Here is a 20,029-nt window from a genome sequence, read left to right as displayed (position 1 = left end):
AACACAGAATCACCAATCCTAGCTTTGAATTTAGCAGCATCATCGCGGCCAGCAGCAGCAGCAGCAGCAGCAAGCAGGCGCAATCGCGCATCTACGCTGCCCGCGGCAGCCAGGGTCAACATCAGCAGCTGATCACGAATATGCGCGCGATGCTGTGCGTAGCTGCTGCGCGATCAGTGCGCTAAACCGGCGGTGTGCGTGTGCGTGTGCGTGTGCGTGTGCGTGTGCGTGTGCGTGTGCGAGGTCAATTGCCTCAGCACGCACCTGCGCCTGGCTTTTTAGCGCCGTTCAAACATAAAAAATTGAATTTGGATTTAATCTTGAAAGGAAACGTGCTGTGTATGCGCGTCTGGTTTAGCAAACATGATTCGAGATTGCCAGCAGGCCCTCAAATCAAGAATGATGTGTAAGCAACATGTCACCTTCTCGACGTTATTGTTGATTTACGCAGAGTCAAAAGGGAGTCATGAAGTTGAGCTTGAGTCAAGAAAACGAATCACAAGTTGAATTAATCACATCGTGAATGAACGCATGGCGTAGCCTTGAGACATTGTAGGAATAAGCTGCGCGGCAACTTTGATTCACGATTGAAGCCCCGTCCCGAGGCTTGATTAACTGAACAACTTTCAGGGCTGAAGAAAGACACCTGATGGGTCGGATTTGAAATCCAGCTCTCCTCATCGCGAAAGCGACGGATATAGGACGTGGTCGGGCACAGCGCACGCAACTCTTCAGCAACAGGTAGCACGTTCTCTGTCGAGCCGCGTACGTCTATATCGGCAGCTCAGCTCAGGCCCCCTCGCAGCAGCTGCTACATGCGCATTTATTTGACTCGTCACAAACTGTGGCCATGCTGCCCTACTACTTGCTGCACGGCAAAGTCTAGACTCGCTCGCCTGAGATTGTCCGCGTCGCGGTGCTTGAACTACGCTATAGCTATAGGCGCAGATCACGGAATGGCAAGTCAGAGAGTAGTACTATTCGCAGGTGGTCGCTCAAATTGTGCAGAGCTGTGTAGCACAGGATTCAAGATTCCGATGCCGTGGGTTGGAAAGTGGAGGACTATAGTGATGATGACAATAATAGTAATAATAATGATCTTCCCTAGCTTCGTTCATTTTTCGAACGGTACGGAAATAAACGCGTGCCTAAAGCGAAATCCCTGCAATCTGGAACTTAAATGAATCATTTCCCCGGCCGTGCTCTGCCACCTGCGAGATCGCGTAGTCGTCGGAAGAGCAGCGTCCATCACCAGCAGCAGCGTTTATTGTAGCGTCCATCACATCCAGCACTCGCGAAGCGCTGCTGCATGGCCGTGTCTGCGCATGCGCCCGACCGCCAAAGCTGTCGATCGCGGGTTAGGTGAGGACGAACGCGCATCAAGTCGCCGGTTTGACACCAATCACGGAGCCAAATCGGGTCGATCCTTGCAATCTGAATGGTCTCAAGCAGGCTAGCTAGCTAGCTAGCTGAGACCGGCCCCGTCCTCACACGATCGATCGACTCGAGACTAGCAGCTAGCTGCACTCATTCGTGACTGCGGGTCTCGTGATATTGCTGATGATGACGACTTGCGAACCGTAGATCCACGAGTTCGCCCAGCAAGCAGAACAAGCAGGGGCTCGGTCAAGCGTTGAGATCTTGGCCTTTCGGACCTGATGTGTGTCGACTTGTCCAGCGCTCTCGAATGTACTTGAAGAGGGTCGCTACGGCGTCACTACTACTACTACTACAACAACACGCCTGACTGCTGCTGCTGCTGCTGCTGCTGCTGCTGCTTCGGGCTGCCCGATCGGTTCACGATTATTTTAGATTGGCGGAAAGACAGCTGGAGCGTAGTCGATAGGATTATTGACTTCGACACCACTCGTACTCTGACTGTACCAACGCACTACTCCGCTCTAGAGATCCCACAGATCTAGATCTGAGGCCGGCTGAAACGGTCATCGTTGACAACGAGCATCGTGAGTCGTGACACCACCGTAGATTCACGAAGTCTCGCCCACACGACTCGTGGTTCTGCTGATCGGGTTGCGGGCAGCGGTGTCCTTCGCGTCTTTCGACGTTGATAAGTGTGCCTTGCCTACGGCACGCGCCTGCTGTTGGCTCTCGGTGTGCATCACAGGCTCGTCATTCGCTCCTTTTGGGCTTCCATGCTCGGTAAAGTCATAAGTGTCGCATGACGCCTCTCTCTCTCTCTCTCTCTCTCTCTCTCTCTCTCTCTCTCTCTCTGCCCCGCGTTCCCCACCGTTGTTGAAGCCTTATCCGACCTGCGGCATGGCTCGTGGAGGACATGAGCGGGTCCATGAGGGGCAGTCAGGCAGAGGATCCAAGACGGCGAGCTCCTGCTGCACATGCACGAATCACTGAATGCATACAAGCGCTTCGTTCTTTCGCCTGCACGAGTGCATGAGCGACGGCTGTCTCCATGAGTCTCCATGAGGCCCCAGTCTCCTGGTGCTGTTCCCTAAATCTGTCTCGAGGTGAAATGAGGCACCCGAAAGGCACGCACGCTATCCGATCATTGCTTCAATTGATCGACCGGAACCCAACAGGAAGGCACAGCGGGCGGCAGCACGTAGACTGCTCTGCCGCCAGACCACTCACCCGACGTGCGTCGAGCTATACGCTTCCGCTATCGAGCATATCGCTCCCTCCGCATGTTCCTCTTTGGAATACCGCGGTGGCAGTTTGGCAGAGCGATCACGAACTGACGAATGCCAGCCCGAACAAAGCTCGAGTGACCTCGTGATCCTCTTGAGATCCCAACCCCCGCTCGCGGGCCTGCTTTCAGGAATGGCAACTTCACCCTCTCCACGACCCATTCACACTCTGGTCGTCGCTTGATCCTTCGCAAGCCGCAAATTATTCGGTCTTTCTGCTATTCCTCCTAGCGCCACCTTGACCTTTGGCGCAGCTCCTTGCGCGAGACTGTCGGAGTTTCGACGAGGTCCTCTCTTGCAGACACTCTCATGACCTGCTCCACCTTTCATGGAATCCAGCAGACCGCGTGCGGTGTCACTGACTACGAATAGCAAGGTCGCCTTGCCCTCGCCGAACTCAACGCCTTGGCCCCAATCACTGCCTGCATGGGATCCTAGCTTCGACCGTGCACACGACCTTCGCGCGATACCTTGCACCATTGCCCCAGTCTTTCATTCGAACCCGAAGGAGCGCATCGAGCACCTGCAATCTTTGTGCAACGACGACAACGATTTTGCCAATCACATTCTGCTATCCATATCACCTGAGCTGCACCTCGCACTGACAGTCAAGGAGATCGTCGCCATTGCACGTGGCCTACTGCAACTCCACCGCAACGCTTTATGGACACACTGTCACCTCAATATCCACCTGCCTTGTCAACTTTCTGGCCCTAGCACCGACACACGAGTCTCACTCTACCACGAAGCGATTGAATCTCATTCGAGCTCCGGTGGCAGGGTTTACGAGCGAAACTCTATTCCAAACACCCCCACCATCCATAGTTGGGCATCTTCTCCGATATCAGATGTCTCAAGGTCTGGTAGAGCGTTCGCCTCGACAGTTTCACAACAACAACTCGTCGCCTCAGCCTCACAGGCGACCAGACCACCTTCCAAGAGCACTCCATAGTCGAAGCGGCAGCCCTTCGGCTCCCTGCGCGGCGGTGAGCGAAGTGCACGCAATGGCACAAAGTGCTGCTGTGCCATTCTCTGCCACAAGGTCGAACGCACCCAACGCACCTACTCACGCTCCTGCTTGGACACACGCTGCCTCCGATACGTCCGCATCGCGCGCAAACGGTCGACAAAATGGCGATCGTGTACGAAGCGTTGAACAGCACGGCCAAGTGCCTGGTAGCAGCACTTCGCCGCGGCGATCAGCGGCGATCGCTGCTAAAATTGGGCAACAGCAGCAGACGTCATCTTTATCCACCTCGTGTCAGCCGCTGGCGTCGCCGCTGCCAATGACGAGCGCGGAGTTGGATCGGACGGTGCGCGTCACGATCAATCCCGTTCCGCCGGAGCACGCTTCGGATGGCGATACAGTGCACGCGATTGTGCCCCTGCTGTACTACAACGTCAAAACGGGCCCAACATATGAGCAGCGTGATCGACTGCTCAAGCTCGTCTGGCAGCTTTCGCGCAAGGGCGGGCACGAGTATTGGGTGCATCTTCTCGATCTCAGCCGCCTGGCTAGTCAACATCATCTCAGCCCGTACAGCCAGTTGAAGCACGGAGCGCGAGGTGAGTGGCGGCGAGATAAGAATTGATTTCCTCGCAAGTTGCTTACTGTTCGATGTTGCTCTCTTTCGTCCGGAGAAGGTTCTCCCTATGGATATGTGCCCTTCACGATGCTGCATCCCCGCATCGCCGATGCAACACTGCGCAAGCAGGAGGAGAATGAAGCAGAATCAGCAGCGTGGCTTCTTTACAAACGGCAGAGAAGGCACGATGAGCTCCGCGCGGCGGCGCGTCAGCAAGCTCCACACAGTCCAACCAGCTCCGAGACAAGCATGGACCTGGACAAAGTCGCTCTCAGTCCGCCCTGCGGTATCAAGCGGCCGCACTCTGCGAGCTCCGCCAGAGATGAGAGCGCTCGCACAACACCGCGGCTCGCGACTGCAGCCGACCTCACTTTGTCCACGAGCCTTGGCGCTCAGGCACGGCAAGGCGACCAAATCTCACCCAATGGCACGGGGCAGTCGCACCAGTCTGTCTCAAGCCCCAGGTTGGGGGCGACGGAACCTAGTGAAGGCCTCGGATTGCAGATAGGCGAAGGATCCAACAGCCAGGCACACACACCTCCTGAAGCTCGTGCAGGCAGCCAAGTTGCCGTAGCTGGACCTCTCGCATGCGAAGTGTTACTGACACAAGAGAGCGAGCAGCGACGCGGAGAGAATGGCGCCGTGAGCAGCGTCACGGATGCAACACGCCCCACTGGTGTCACGGTAGCATCCATGTCGCAGGAAGCGCAGCAAGCTCTGGCAATGAAGACTAGCGACACACATCCCATCACGTACGTTTGCGGCGCGGCTTTGACTACAATCGTTACAGATTCTGACTCGCACATCTTTTGCCCTACAGCATCAGCCCAATCATACCGCCTGACATGCTGGCAGAGATTTCGCAAATCGTCCTCAACATCTTGCCCACGTGTGTAGATGCCGCTTTCAAAACGCCAGAAGAGCGCCAGAAAACTTTGGAGGCGGGACATTGCAGCCCCCATGCTGGCGGTGGAGCTTTGCACGAAGTGCCAACGCCGTCGGTCGATGCTCGCGACGTTCACGTGTCTCGGCAAGCGCGCGGCGAGAAGTTGCTGCGATTACCGCCCAGCTTGGACATGGTGCAAGTGGGCAAGACGGTGGAGAAGGAGACAATCGAGGCCGCGAAGAAGGCATATGAGGCGTCTCAGCCATCTCGTCCATCGATCAGCGCAACCGCGAACGGCACGAATGCCGTCGAATCAGCAGCCGGCGATGCTACGCTCCAAGCGAGCGGAGCAGTCGCCCCGGCGCATAGCGCCGCTTTACCGGAAGATGTGCAAGCGCAGGCAAGGGCTGAAGGCCAAGCTGAGGCAAAGGGACGGTCCACTGAAGAAGAAGCACATCGACCTTCCATGGGCAACATGCTTTTGTCTTCTTGTCCGGGAAAGAAAGTGCGTCTAACGGGCCCTGTGCGTGGCAGAGGCGCCATTTGTCGAGACCTCGGACTGGACCTGAAGCGCATTCGAGGACTCGGTGTAGGCGTGGTCATTTGCTGTCTAGATGACACCGAGCTCGCTTTCCTCGGAGCGCCTTGGGAGGAGTACGAGCGAGAAGCTGATCAGTTGGGCATGGACGTGGTTCGTCTGCCCATGGCAGAGGGCTTTGCTCCAACGTGTGCCAAGACGATCGACGCAGCGATGACATCCATCGTCTCGGACTACACGCTCAAAGGCGTGCATGTCCTGGTCCACTGCCGAGGTGGTGTTGGCCGAGCTGGCTTGATCGCGTGCACTTGGATGTACAAGCTAGGCCTTGTTGGCTCAAAGTGCGAAGCTCTCGCAACGGGACCGGCACGAGCTGCAAACGAGGCATCGGCAGACTCGACCGAATCCGACGCTGAACGGCTGATCTCGACGGTGGAGCGCCTTATAGAGACGATTCGCAGAAGGCGCAGTCCCAAGGCTATCGAGACGGCCGAGCAAGTGGCCTTTATCGTTGACGTGAGTCGCATTGCCACACAATTTGCAGATCACCATGCACCTTTTTCCCAGCAATGCTGACACATGACCATCAACATTAGTATGTCAATTACATACACGGACAGGAGCACGAACAAGCGCGTCTAAGCTGCACGGACTCCATGTCGTCGTAACGGCAGCTGCATTTGCCTCATCTAACTCTGCCACCTCGTCGAGACCACGCGCACTGCCTTGCAGCATCCATCTCTCCTTGTCTACGCTCTCGCTCCTCATCACCTTGCCCTGGACACGCATGCGCAATGCTACTTCACTCGGTCACTGGATTGTGTTCTTCGTCGCGGTCTTTTTGCCCTTTTTATATGCTGTTGCCCTATGTACCCTTATAGCCACCATCTCCGACCTCCACCCATGTGGACTGCCTCGCGACTGCCCACATTCAGCATACACGCTTAGCTTCAGCTCGGCACCGGTGTCAGAACCCTCTTGCTACAATTTACTATCACGATAACGGGAAAGCAATGCCATTGTGCTATCATGACTTTGATGACCCACTAGATGCGCCTGCGCCCATGCGCGTCGAATTGCAAAAGTAGGCATACACGCGAGACGGATCAGCGCCGGACGGTGACTTCGTCCTTGCCCCTCTTTGCCTTGAAGAGATCTTCGTGCGCCTCCCTCGGCAGTCGAATGACTAATTCTTCGTAGGGCTTGATCCTCCCCTTTTGAACCGAGTCGCCCAAACCTTTGCCGAAGTTCGCTCTCTCGAGGCTCTTGTTGCTCCAATAACGTCTCGCCCGGATCGACGGGCGCGCGAGGTCTTCTTTGAGCCTCTCAGATTTGGACTTGATCCGAACGGGCTCGATCCTTGTTCTTTCTGGGTTGCAATGGAGCCTTGTGAGTCTCTTCATGCAGGCGGGACAGCACGATGACCACGCCCTCTGCCTACCGGGCAACTCACTGCGACACGGGAGCTCTCGTCAGAGCTGCGATCTGCTTCTCTACGCTTGGACCAAAGAGCACCTCTGAAACGGCATCTTTACAGCTCTCGAAAGCGACGCGGAAGCATCGCTTCGTCAACGATGAGCTGCGCCCTCTGGACCGGGCATGATTGGCCGTGCCGCCGCGTTTGACGAGAACGGCGTCATCTCCGATTCCTGGCGCTCTCTTCATCGTCTTGCCACCCTGCAAGACATCCCTGCGACGAATCGTATGTTGCACATTGCTAGGATTCTGCAATTGAGGTGGTGGCACCCTTTGAATCTCCCAACGCACTTTCGTGCGAGCCAGCCTTGAACCCAAGGTTGTGCGATCTACAGCGATGGGATTGCGCTTGCGCGCAGATCTATCACCGTTACGTACCTCATTGCCTTCTGCACCGACCCAGATGTCGATACTTCGAGTGGTGGAGCTTTCGGGCAAGTTGGGCATGACATGCGCCACTGCGAATCCTTTGTACACGTCTGGAGTGCGTGTGGGATCGCGCCGGGAACCTCCACCAAGCAAGGGAAGCCTCGCACCCGAGCGCTCTTCGTTCACTCTCGAGTCGAAGACGTAGCGAAGACACTGACGCAATGCCGTGAGAACGCAGCGTTTGTGGAGCACAGGGCCTGAGGAACCAGCGCCGTCTCTTCTTTCTTGGTGCTGATGCTGTTGGGGCCTTTCAAAAGTCCATTTGAGGCCCGCTCGGTTCAGCCTTGACTTGTAGATGTCGCCATCGATAGCGATCGGATGTCGTTTGCTTCGCGCCCCATCCTCGCCATTGCGTCTGCCGTTGTCCTTGGTCCGGATGAAGACAGTAGCTTCGCCCCTACGATCGCTAGCGTACATCCATCTGGGATGTTCGAACCAGATTGAGCGCCATGTTCGCACAGGACCAGTTCTTTCTGCAGACCGTCGGGCCCCGCCGTGTCCCGCGTCCTCATTTGGCAGTACCTGGGCGCGCAGCTCGGCTGCTCGCACAGCATCTCTTGTATCGTTCGAGAGACCCAAAAGCTTTTGGACATATTGCGTGCAGCGACCCAGAGCACCCTGAATACATCGTCGCTCGATGGCCGAAGACGCAGCACCGGTCACGCTCCTCTGCCTCAGCAGCGCGAACTGCCTCAGCTCTTGTTGCATTAGCTGAATATCCGGCTGAGCGAGTGGATCTTCAGGCTTCCATTTGACCTTGGTGAGCACAGTCCTATCTTCGTCGCCGATAGGCTCGAGCGATATGGGTCTTCGCAGTCCAGGTTGACCTTCCTGCCCATTGCGGACGCCATTGTCTTTCAATTTAACGAGGACGTGCGCTCTTCTTTGACCGTCGAGGTACCATTCGTTGGGGTGACGCCACGATGCTGCATGTTCCAGGCCTTGATAGGGGTTAGGCTGTCGCTGCCCGAGCCTCAAAAGCCTTTGGGCAGCTTCTTTAACCTTGATCAGGCAGCCTATGGCAGCCGTCGCAGGGTCGCAGCGCTTTTCGAGAACGACGCGGGGTGCAGCTCGCACCAAACCCCTGCGTTCGATGTGTGCGTGATGTCCGCCGGGAGGCAAGAACCAATCTCCTAGCTCTTGACGCATCAGCTGCGGATCAGGTTCTTCTAGTGGATCTTCGGCTTGCCATTTGACTCGATTCGCTGTCCATCTGGCCTGTGCCGACAGCGGTTCAACACTGATCGGGTTGCGCAATCGACGTCTGCCTCCTTGTCCATTCCTGACTCCATTGTCCTTCATATTCATGATCACGTGAGCCCGCCTTTCGCCGTCGGTGTACCAATCGTTCGGATGACGATACGATATCGCGAAATCAAGTCCGTGGTAGGGATCAGGCTCTCCAAATAAGAGCCTCTTTGCCTTCTCTTTGGCGCTGGCAAGACATTGTGCGATGGCAGCCCTTGCCGCTTCGCAGCGCTTCTCAAGTACGGGAGGTGTAGTAGAGGGGGAGTGCGAGCGAGCCAACACTTTCCCACGCTCCTGCGGAATGGCTAATGCGTCGGCAACATTCTGCCATTTTGCGGCGAGAGGCGGCGACGCATACGCAAAATGGCTCAACGAGGCGAGGCTGCTAACATCAGGTTGATCGTGCGGCGACGTTTGGTCAGCTGGGTCCCGTCTCTGTGCACTGCACCGTACTCACCACAACACAGCAACGGGGAGTAGAACAGTGCAGAGCTTCATGTTCTCAGGCCCGCACCGACGATAACCCGCTTGGGCAGTAAGCCTAATGCTCCAAGAGGCTTCAAAAGCGGTTGGAGTTGATGCATCTTCCAGGGGCGACCTGTGGCCTCAGTTTTATGTCAGCAAGTATGCCCCATGTACGGTACACCTCGATCGGTGCGGAACGCGTGCAATCACCAGAATGCCGCCAAGCGTGTCCGGGTGGCAAGATTCAGTGTGGTGGCAATGTCGGATATCCCTTAAGGAGTTGAGCGCATGCATCGAAGGGGCCGTAACGACAAGGTACACGGGCACAGCCAGGCACCACGCCGCCTCAGCTGTTCACCGTGGTGGCGAGTGCATCCTGTGTATAGGGTCGAGGCGATTGCTGATGGGCGCTGATGATTGTATCGCATTTGAGAGCCATACGGAGTGCCGTCGCGCTGTTCCGCTGGCTTCATTGTGCTGCGTGAAAGACAGTGAGCCATCAATGTGGGCCCAAAATCGAACGGGCGGCGTTCTTGAAAGTTTGGCGCATTTGACATCCGGCCTGCCTGCCATCCGTGGCAACATTCTGCGCATGCTTCGGGGATCTGATCGCATGTCTCAGCTCGTCATGGTGTGACTTGAATCTAGCGGTGAGATGCTGCGAGCCCGCTTCGTGATTGTGACATTCAAGTCGACATTCCGCAGAGACGCGGAAGCGGTGGTGGTGCTTACCCTCGTGACTCGCACTGCTCACGCTGACTGCACCAGTCTGAGTCAAGCACGAGTTACTGCGCGCACACGCCGGTGTCTGAGGGAGCAGAGAGAGGCCTCCGCATGGAAACGGAGGCGCGGGTGAATCCATCGCATGCATGACGCGCTCGACTTGTTTGCAAGAGTCAAGAACACCATCACCCCACAGCATACCCGTATCTCGTCTTTCCGACGATGTGTGTGAGAAGCTGTATTTGCCCCGCCTTTGAGCTGCGACTTTGAAAAACCTGCAATGGCTCGGCGCTGTCTCCAGTTGCCCCACGTGCAGTGAGGCGGCAGCTCAAACGTGGGAGGCCTCTGGATCAGATGCCGAGAGCTCCATCCGGCCGCGGTGCTCTAGTCAGCACGCCTCTTCTGCAACCCACGTCATTGCACGCCCAATTCGTTCCATAGTTCTGTGAGACATGGCTGATAAAGGCGGCGATGTGTTCGACAAGGTTTTTGGCGCCATTCCGGATGAGAGCCAGCAGGGCCACAGCGCTGCGTCTCATTTCGGATCAGCTCCAGATGGATCTGGCTCTCGATCGAGAGACGTAACAGCAGACGAAGAATTTAGAGACTTTCACTCAGCGCCCACTCAATCAGTACCTTCAAGAAGCGAGCATGGCAAGTGGTCAGACACCCATTGCACCAGCTCTCCGCGCCACAATGGCTCGCGACGATCACAGAGTGCCGAATCTGTGGTGGAGTCGGGCCGCCACTCTCAAAAGCGTGAGAGGCGCCAAGACCCTCTGAATCAAGATAAGTCGTGCCAATCAAAATCAACATTCGATAGCTCCTATGACCAGCAAGAAAGGCGAGATCGAAGGAGAAGGCGGCGCGAGAGACGAGAGCGTAAGGAAGCTCGATATGAGCAAAAGAAGGAAAAGAGACGGAATCGGCGACGTTCGGATCGATCTCATGGTCGCTCACCATCCATTTCGCCGCCAGAGGATGACGTGGCTGTCCCAACCAGGTCAAGTAGAAGGTTCTCCCACTTGCCAAGTACGGCGCGGTACGGCCTAGACCCGAATGACCTTTTCGCAGCCGAGCGTGCCGAAAAGGCAGAGAAGGAGAAAAAGGCGTGGGCGAGCAAGCTGAGCTCCCTCTTGCATGATGATCTTGCAGGAGGTTGGGACGATTTTGGGAGCGCTTCGAGGGGAGGGATGGGCGGATCAAATTGGTCCGAGGATGCCGCTTGGGAAGAAGAAATTAGGCGAATGAGAGGCGAAGAGGAGAGCGCAAAGAGTGGACCGATGGAGGATGACGACGTTCACATTCCTAAACGATGGAGAGATGCTGCCAAAGGTCAGCAGCAGGTTCGCACGGATCTGATGGACGACGAGGAGTATGCAGAGTACATCAGAGGTGAGCTGAGCTGATATCAGGTTTTTATGCTTAATACACGTTCTCCATGCTCATCCCACTCCACATGCATTCGGCGACACCATTCCAGACGGTATGTGGCGTCGAGCACATGCTGCGGATGTTGCTGCCCAGGAGGCGGCTGCTGAGAAAGCGAAGAAGAGAAAAGCGGAGCAAGATGCAGCCAAATCTGCGCGAGTGCGAGAGAGGATCGAAGCCGCGTCGAAGAGGCAAGGTGTCGAGCTGGACGAAGCGAGGACTCGTTGGGAGAAGGCCTGGTCCGACTTGAGTTCTTCGGTTCCGAAAGAACCCGACGGAACGCTCATGCAGGATCTGAGGTACCAAGACATTCCTTGGCCTGCGACCAGAGAGCTCGGGCATCCACTGGACCTGGGACCCGACAGCTTGAGGCGTTTCCTGCTCGAAATCACCCCTGCTGATCGCAGGCAGGCCAAGCAAGTGTCGGATGAGCAGAGGAGCCGCGCGTCGATGGGTGATGCAGACGCCACGCCTGGCAGCGAGGTCGCCAATGCTCGCTTGAGGACGGCATTGCGACGCTATCATCCCGATCGCTTCTTTTCGCACCACGTTTTTCGCAGAGTGGTGGAGGGAGACAAGCAAAGGGTTCGCAAAGCCGTAGAGCATGTTGCTCAGGGCTTGAGTGAGCTGGTGGGGCAAAGGAGAGCCTGAATGCATCACACTGTATCATACACACGTATCCTGAGGCCGAGTTTGCAAAGTTTGTATTGCTCAAATGACCGATTTGCAGGAAACGTCAGAAGTCGCGGGCTGGGCATATGGGCAGGACGTTATCAAGCAGCAGCATCGAGTGGTGCACCACCACTCTTGAAGAAGGCCTTCTGTTCACCACACACTGCATTGGTGCACCCAGGGCAACGCAGACCCATCTGAGTACTGCAATTGCCCTGCGCGAAGGGGTGTACAGCGACCGAGGAAGTCTCGGAGGTCGCCTTGGTACCCTCGACGGATTGCAGGTGAGCTGCTGCAATGTCCGCCAATGCCCGCAAGAAGAGCGGGTGATCGTTGAGCGACTCGACTCGCTTGAGTTGCATGCCGTGCTGGCAGAATGGAAAGGCAAAGCGTTTGCCGAGGCGTCAGCACCCGAACGTGGGGAGATGTCTTAGCAGATGCCCAGGAACATCTCGAATGCTTGTCTCACCTCTTCCGCTTCCTCCACCAGCTCAATGTCGAGCTCGTAGAGAGTCTCGATGTGATCCTGGGTAAATGCGATAGGCACAGCCACAGCATGCTTGTGACCCTGCTTCGCCCATCCCTTGACAGTATCGCTGGTCTGAGGTCCAAGCCAGGCGCTTGGGCCAACTTGCGACTGCCAAGTAACCCTGTAAGGGTTTGACCAACCAAGACGCGCCATGACTGCTGCGACTGTGGCTGCTACTTCTGCTGGGTAGGGATCGCCCCTTCCTGAAACGATCTGCATGGGCAGCGAGTGCGCAGAGAACATGATCGGCACCGTTTGGCGGATCTCGGCTGGGTAGGTCTCTAGGGTGTCCCTCAACCTTTGAGTGAAAGCCTGAAAATCCCAAAATGTAGAGCAAAATCAGCGCGATGGCGCGAGTTTGCGGCTGCTGTGGCGTCACTCACCTCGACGAGCCCTTCGTGCGTGGGCCATCGGTCAATGACGCTCCACCTGATATCAGCTTCGGGTCTGCCTTCCTTTCTCCTGCGCTGGATTTCTCTGTACAGCTCGTTGAGGTTGGAGCCGGTGGTAGAGCAGGAATATTGAGGATACTGAGTGAAAGCGACGGCTCTCGTGACGCCATCCTTGGCCATCTCATCCAGTGCTTCCTCCGTCAGAGGTCTGGCGTACCTGAAAGCGATGTAAGCCTTGTGAGGGGCAGTGGCGGGGTGCAGCTCGTCCAGCATGGTCGCCATGGCGTCTCCCTGGGTTCTGGTCCATCTCAAGATTGGAGATCCTCCACCAATCTTTGCATACTGATCCTTAATCTTGGGCGTCCTGCGAGCTGCGATGAGCGGCGCCAGTCTCGATTGAAAGGGAAGTTGGATAAGTTCACGATCGTGGAATAGGCGGGACAAAAAGTCGCCCACTTCGTTCAGTGTCGATGGACCACCCATGTTCATCAGCAAGACCGCAGTGGGAGGCTTGCTGCCGGTGTTTGATGAGGCCACCGTTGCCAAGCTTCGACTGCAAGCCGCGACACTTGAAGCGGGAGCAGCGGCTGCGGTGACTGCACTAGCGCTAGTCTTCGAAGAGATGCCGCGCGCACTTAGCCGTCTTGCAAGCGCCACAGAGTCGTGTGTCAGCGATGAGCTCGCGAGGCGTGGCACGGTTGCGCCTCGGCAAGGAGCGCTGATGCCTTGCCTGAAAGCCAGGCGCGTAGCCGCCGAAGTGCCAACAGATGGAGACAGCACCATCTCGATGGCCACTGTTCAAGAGGAGCGACTCGTGAGAGGCGGAAGAGTCTCAGATCCAGATTTTGACGATGCTTCGCTTAGAAAGTGCGGGAGGAAGATGCGTTGGTGATGGACGGCAATATGGGAGCAGTCGAGTAGGCACTCGAACCAGGTATTGAGTCAGAGTCAAGTGCGCCAACACGTTCACCTATACGAGAGAGCTCATTTCTCCATGCTGCTCCACGACGCTCTGGGCACTCACATGAATCAGCATATACGCAACATACGCGGCTGTTCTCTCCACAGCACGCACTGCACCGGCCATCCGCGGCTTTTCAAGAAGATGCGGCATGCCATCAGCACGCGCATGCAGCATGGCTGCCTCATGGCGCATGGCCCACCAGCGTACAGACGTTGGTCATCAAAACATTCGATTTCGCGCAAAGATCTTATCGTACGAGAACTTTTGCGCCGGCCAACCATGTTTCATGTGTTCCTCTAAATCGCTAGGCTCATTAATGTCGACGTCAACGTCCGCACAGACCTCACCAAAGGGTCATGTGATGCCCAAATCCGCACAAGTGGATCACAATTCTTGGTAAGAATGATGGAGATGTGTGCATAAGAGGCAAGATGGACGAGCAAACGCGGAGTGAAGTGACACCCATTCGATGGTGTCTGGAGGGAAGTCATCGTAGCGATATATGATGGCGAATGTCATTGGCTGTGGTGAGAGTAGAGTATTGTTGAAGAAGCCAGCCTTGAAAATGTGTGTGCGCGTGCAGGATTGTGCATGATCAATGTCAGAAGTCTCGTGATAACAATCGTGAGAAGGGCGGGGAGGACCGGTGTGTCGAAAGCGTGTCGAGCAGCGGCATCGTTGAAAACCTAGGCTCGACAAGTCACCGTGAAGACGATGCGAGCGGATCGTAGCTTGATCGATGACTGAGAGCTCACTGGTTAGGCTCTTGTAGGAGCGAGGCTGCAGTGTTTGCTGCGTCTTGAGGTTCGCTCCGTCTGGGTCGGCGTACAATGTTGCGACTGCCATGTGCTCCCACATCATAGCGGCACATGGGGCACGTGCGACGCGTAGACAACCAGGTCTTAAGGCAGTCTGTTGTTTGCGATTTCAAACGAGCTCAAGCTTGTCAGCATCAGCAATTGGTTGTTGCAAGCTGTGGACTCGGCAGACGCACCTTTGTGGAAGGCGTGGTTGCAAGGCGCGCTCATGAGCATCGTGTCGGCTTCGTACTCGTCCAGGCAGATGGGACAACGTGGCTCTCTCGAAGCTGCTGCTGCAAGGGCTTCTAGACGGAGACGATCGCTCTCAGGACCTGCTCGATTTTTGCCCTTGCCCTCGCCTGTGACAGGCAATGCCTCCAGCTTCGGCGTGACACATGAGCCGCCTTGCCAGATTGCAAAGACACAAGTTGGTAGACTATCAATGACGCTGGATGGCGTGCGATTGGATGAGATGCCGAGTATTTCGTCTCTCAAACGCCAATGAGCACGGAGATCAAATTCCATCTGCGCCTGCAAGACGGGATGACTGTAAGCGTTTGCGGTCTGGCGAATGCTGTGTTCGAAAGACTTACGAGATGACTGTTGATGCTAGATGAGGTGTCGTTGTCGCCAGTCCTTCCTCCTGCACCGCTCTGTCCGGCCCTCAACGTGCTCTGGAACCTACTTCTGAGCTCGCTCGCTCGCGCCGCATGATAGTTGGATCCAGTGCCGTTCTCTGTAGAGCTGAGTGCGGCTCGTCTTGCATCGGCAGCTTCACGACGCCATCTCGCCACGACACGTTCTGACGGGTCTGCTGTCGGTTCGTGACGCTCGGGATGATGTGCTCTGGACGACGGCAGAGGGTGGAGCAGTCTAGACGAGAGTGGATCTGCTGCGCGTCCTCCGAATGCGGTCCGATCAATGGAGTTGCGTGCATCAGTCGTCGAGCTGGGCTGCGAGTGATGGAGAGCTGTAAGGCCTCCGGAAGTAACCGCAGATGAACGGTCTTGCGCACGCTCCGTTGGGAGACGGGCTTCTGCTGCATCCTGGAAAGCGAGGATCGCTTGCAAGGCATCAGTAGCCGCACCATCGTCGCGCTGAGGTCGGATGGGGATATTCTCAGCGGAGAGGAGGTGGTCTTGCCTCGGCCGCGAATGATTGAGAGCTGTGAGTCCTCCGGACGTAAGCGTAGATGAAAGGTCTCGCTCACGCTCCGCTGCGCGACGGGCTTCTGCTGCATCGGTAGGAGCGAGAAAGTGCCAGGCACTAGTGGCCGCACTATCGTTCTGGACGGGGATATATACAGCGGAGAGGAGGTCTCCATGCCGCAGACGAGTACGTCCCGTCGAGGAGGCTGGAACGCGCGTTGTAGGAGCGGACGCCTGCACTCCTCGTAGTGTACCGCTACGCGCGCCGCTCGATCGTTCCAGAGCATCGCGGAGTCGTTCGCGCCGTGGAATCCTAGGCGCAGACACGCCGTAGTCAGTGGACTGAAGCGTGCCAGCTGCGTCGCTTGCAGGTGAGATGAAGTTTGGGAAGATCGTATCGAATTCTTGGTTAGGCGAGTAGAGATTCGCGAAGGATGGCCGGGTTGGTGAAACGCCACCGCTTTCTGAAGGTCGGGCAGCAGCAGATGCGGGCGACGTGTAGTCGCGTTCCAAGACTCTGGTAGAGTCTCTTCTGAGGTTGGCTCGCAGCTGCTCGTAACGCGCTTGCCTTGCCTCGCGAGAGCCTGCAGCCCAGCGTCCGATCCTCGGCGACTGCCCGCCAGTGATGTCGTCGTCGTGCTCCGGCCCAGTCAAGTCAATTACTTCGAGCGGGACCCGCGTAGCTGATGACGTCTGCTGAGATCTGGAGCTATTGTCTCGGCTTGGCCAAGTGCCGCCGCGGTCTGCGGATGGCAACGAGGCCCGGGCCGCGTCAATACTAGTTCCTGTAACTCGCCGCTGCTGATCAAAGGGCACGAGCAAGCTAGAGCTCATCGTAGCAGCACTTGGCGTAGGGCTCTCACGGCTCTGTTTGACCATGTGAGTGAGCGTCAGTCTTTCCGCAAGGACAAGGATCGAGAGGGGCACTTGACTTACGGCTGATGACGCAAGTCTGCCAAGGTGTTCTGAATATCGAGCCTCGAGTTCAGATCGGCGACGCGAGGCGACAGAAAGGAAGTCGATAGGTGGCGCGGAACTTTCGGCGACGCTGCTCCCTCGCGCAACGCTCCGTTCGCTAGCCAGCCATGCACGATTCTGGCGAGCAGTAGGTCCGCGAAGGCGTCCACTAATGTCAAGCGTGCTCGTTCGACGAAGCTGGCTGGTCGAACGATCAGGGCCTGACGTCCAAGCGCTCGATGTGCTCAAGTCTGGATCAGCCGACAGTGCGAGCTCTCGCGAAGCAGCCACGGGCGGCGCGGTCGTGGCGTTGAACGCGTCTTGAGTGCCGTTGGTTGCAGCGGAACTCGATCCTAGGTCGGTGAGACCCACTGAATCCAGACCTGCTAGGTGAGGCACACGGCTAGTTCGCTCGGTCACGCTTCTGACTTCCGACCATAGATCAAATCGAGCTCTGTCGGCCGCCATCCCATCCCTGCTGACCGAGTCAGTCGGGCTAAAGATGCTGGAAGAAGCGGCTGGTCGGACGCGGCTGGCCACCGACATACCGCGTCTTACTCTCCGAGCTGAGCTTGCATCACTGAGAGCGTCATCGGAGACACTCGAGTCGCCTGGTGTGGTGGAAGTGACCCCCGCACCGACGAGGTCGCGAGCGCGCTCCCAAGTCGAGCGCAAGCGCGACAGCATTGTCGCAAACTCGCCCGCATCATTGGCGTCGAGTGCATCGCCTGTCCTGCTAGGGGATGTCACTCCGCTCGAGGTGCTCAGGCTCGCAAGGGAATCGACTGGCCCAGAGCTGGCGCTTCCCGTCATGTCCATGTCCGAAGATCCATCATCCAAGCTCGATAGGAGGTCCGCGTTGCGCTGCCGCTGGTCGGACAAGACTCCTTGACTTTCGGAGATCGCATCTTGTAAAGACGCGATCCGCTGAGAAAGAGACGTGACCCCATCACTAACTCCTTGCCTCATCGTTGCCGCCTCGCTTGGCGAACCTCGTGGCCGCTCTGAAGACGCATGTGAAGAGGCGTAAGCTCGAGCAGATGGAAGTGCATCGCTCGAGAGAGCCAGCATATCCACGTCGTCGGAGTCGTACGACGCGAAGCGACCTGATGAAAGTAGTGCGTTGCGCCGCGACGCGGCTGAAGTTTGAAACCGCTGTCGAGCTGTGCCGACGGGGTCAAAAGCGCGATGGAAGTTCGATCTGAACATTTGCGAAGAGGCGCTAAGCGGGGGTGGATCAGAATCGATGCGAGGCGCAACGGCTGCCGCTTGACGGAGTGCCAGTCGACGGCGAGCGTCGAACGAACGATTGTCATTGTCGCGTGGCGAGACACTCGTACTTGTGCCAAAGGCGAGGTCACGTTGACTGGAAGTGCTTGTGGAGCCGTTCGAGCCAGAAGGCGAAAGAAGCTGAGGGTAACGCGAGGAAAGGGGTAAAATTGGCCCTTCCGAAGTGTCGGGTTCCGCAACGTTAGGTGACCCATGAGCAAGAGAATCCTCGTACGACGCGTGAGATGAGCGCGTCGAGGCCAGAGGCACATCGTCCATCAGTGAGTCGGAGTCGAACGTCGTAGTCGACTGGCTCACATTGGCTGAAGCCCGCTCTCCAATCATCGCCAAGAGGTCCGATGAGCTGCTGCTGAGCAAGTCCAGACCATCCACATCCATGCTGTCTTCTTGGGAACGGCGGCGAGTCAGCCTTGCGCTGCTACCTGAATGAGGATGGGTTGAGCCAGCAACAGCAGAGCTGGTGGCTCTGTCTCTGATAGCCTGGATGGAGAGTATCGACGACGAAGACCGCATGCGTCTCGGCTCTCGATACGTGGACCAAAGCTCATTCCACACGGGCAGAGTAGCCATAGCCCTATCGGATGGGGCCGAAACAACAGCAGGAGTCTCTTCTGACAAGCTGGAAGGAGGCCCTAAGGCAGGAGGAAACAAAGATTCGAAGACGTACGGTTCGCGACTTTCAGCCCTGACCGAATTGCGCGACGTAATGTCGTATCTTCTTGAAGCTGGCTGAGAGCGTGGACTGGATTCAGTGACCATGCTATCGCTTGCAGGAGGACTGGCGTTGCGTGCACGACGGCGCAAGCGCTTGTGGGCATTGCCTGATGGAGCAGCCAAGGCCGAGCTCGAGGAAGATGTCGTCGACCAAGAGGCGTCGACAAAGTCGTCGATTTCTCGCCGAGCACCGCTCCTTTGAGAACTTGGCCAAGATTGCAGGGAGTCGGAGGTCGCGCCGAGGGCACCGCTGCGCAAGGCAGGTGCATCAAAGGAAGCCAAATCCGGCGACGTTCCGACGCGGTCGATGTTGCGCTTGGCTCTGATCGAGCTGCTTGAGGTCGTTCCAGCCAAAGGGGCCAACGGAGCCGCGAGAGATGAGACATTGTTGAGCTGTTCGATGTCCATGGGATTAAATCGGCCACTCAAGACCCTCGATCTTGGCCTGAATGACGATACCAGAGAATCAGGGTTCTGCCGAGTGTTCCTGCTCGGCGCTGTGTCAAGCTGAGAGAAGATGTCGGCTCTATCCTGATCCAGCAAATTCGCATCTGAGAGCGCAGTGGGACTTCCTCCTACGGCAGAGCCGCGGAGGTGTCGGCGTCTAGGGCCTGCAACACCTCTGCCGACACCACTCGAAGATCCAGTGAAGCTAGACGAGAGATCTACTGGCTGGTGACGCGAAGGCAAGTCGAGATTGACGCGAGAGCTTGTTGAGCCTGTAAGCCATGTCTGTGTCAGATCTGGCGTGACATGGCGTTGTGAAAAGCGAGAAGCAGTCTGTAGGGGTCTAGGCGGCGAATCCTCGAAGGAGAAGTAGACGGTGTCAGAGCCTGATGGTGAAGCACCATCGCTATGCGAGCGGTTACCAGAGAGCGATCCAAGGTCTCGGCGCGGTGGCATATCGGCTCGTGGTGCTGGTGAGGACGCAAGCTCGAAGGGATGCTCTGCCGTGCCTTCGCCCAAGCTGATGGGCGAGGCGTAGTCCCGCATGAGTGGCGAGGCTGAACCAGACGCCCGCTCTGGCGCGAGGTGAAAGGCAAAGCTCTGATCTGACATCTCAGCGTCTGGCGGATGTGACGATCATATCTAGTGATCGATGACCATGAAGCGAGAAG

The 20,029-nt window shown here is 56.9% G+C and overlaps 6 protein-coding genes across 6 annotated transcripts; 2 read left to right on the top strand and 4 right to left on the bottom strand.

Annotated features, from left to right (window-relative positions):
- Positions 1 to 3,667: 3,667 nt before the first annotated feature.
- IE81DRAFT_345549 (hypothetical protein) lies at positions 3,668 to 6,341 on the top strand (the record flags this gene model as incomplete). The annotated part of the gene is made up of 4 exons (XM_025515927.1): positions 3,668 to 4,229; positions 4,308 to 5,001; positions 5,070 to 6,189; positions 6,270 to 6,341. The coding sequence occupies 4 exons, from the start codon at positions 3,668 to 3,670 to the stop codon at positions 6,339 to 6,341; spliced, it is 2,448 nt and encodes an 815-aa protein (XP_025371726.1).
- Positions 6,342 to 6,689: 348 nt separating this feature from the next.
- IE81DRAFT_321188 (hypothetical protein) lies at positions 6,690 to 9,518 on the bottom strand. Its single transcript, XM_025513263.1, has 3 exons — positions 9,502 to 9,518; positions 9,284 to 9,424; positions 6,690 to 9,208 (listed from the first exon to the last, which is right to left on the bottom strand). Exons 2-3 carry the CDS (start codon positions 9,322 to 9,324, stop codon positions 7,123 to 7,125), a joined length of 2,127 nt encoding a protein of 708 aa, XP_025371725.1. The 5' UTR covers positions 9,325 to 9,424; positions 9,502 to 9,518; the 3' UTR covers positions 6,690 to 7,122.
- Positions 9,519 to 10,375: 857 nt separating this feature from the next.
- Positions 10,376 to 11,431, top strand: IE81DRAFT_10720 (hypothetical protein). Its single transcript, XM_025510056.1, has one exon. The coding sequence runs from the start codon at positions 10,467 to 10,469 to the stop codon at positions 11,421 to 11,423; it is 957 nt and encodes a 318-aa protein (XP_025371724.1). The 5' UTR covers positions 10,376 to 10,466; the 3' UTR covers positions 11,424 to 11,431.
- A 701-nt stretch (positions 11,432 to 12,132) lies between these two features.
- Positions 12,133 to 14,017, bottom strand: IE81DRAFT_321185 (ferrochelatase-domain-containing protein). The gene is made up of 3 exons (XM_025513262.1): positions 13,030 to 14,017; positions 12,587 to 12,958; positions 12,133 to 12,485 (listed from the first exon to the last, which is right to left on the bottom strand). Exons 1-3 carry the CDS (start codon positions 13,819 to 13,821, stop codon positions 12,219 to 12,221), a joined length of 1,431 nt encoding a protein of 476 aa, XP_025371723.1. The 5' UTR covers positions 13,822 to 14,017; the 3' UTR covers positions 12,133 to 12,218.
- Positions 14,018 to 14,348: 331 nt separating this feature from the next.
- Positions 14,349 to 14,981, bottom strand: IE81DRAFT_10696 (hypothetical protein). Its single transcript, XM_025510051.1, has one exon. It carries the CDS (start codon positions 14,861 to 14,863, stop codon positions 14,387 to 14,389), a length of 477 nt encoding a protein of 158 aa, XP_025371722.1. The 5' UTR covers positions 14,864 to 14,981; the 3' UTR covers positions 14,349 to 14,386.
- Positions 14,905 to 19,970, bottom strand: IE81DRAFT_345545 (hypothetical protein; the record flags this gene model as incomplete). Its single annotated transcript, XM_025515926.1, has 3 exons — positions 14,905 to 15,333; positions 15,396 to 16,817; positions 16,887 to 19,970. 3 exons carry the CDS (start codon positions 19,968 to 19,970, stop codon positions 14,905 to 14,907), a joined length of 4,935 nt encoding a protein of 1,644 aa, XP_025371721.1.
- Between the last annotated feature and the right edge of the window lie 59 nt (positions 19,971 to 20,029).

Source organism: Ceraceosorus guamensis, assembly GCF_003144195.1.
Source record: "Ceraceosorus guamensis strain MCA 4658 unplaced genomic scaffold IE81scaffold_10, whole genome shotgun sequence".
Classification (NCBI taxonomy): domain Eukaryota; kingdom Fungi; phylum Basidiomycota; class Exobasidiomycetes; order Ceraceosorales; family Ceraceosoraceae; genus Ceraceosorus; species Ceraceosorus guamensis.
This window is presented reverse-complemented; position numbering and strand designations above follow the sequence as displayed.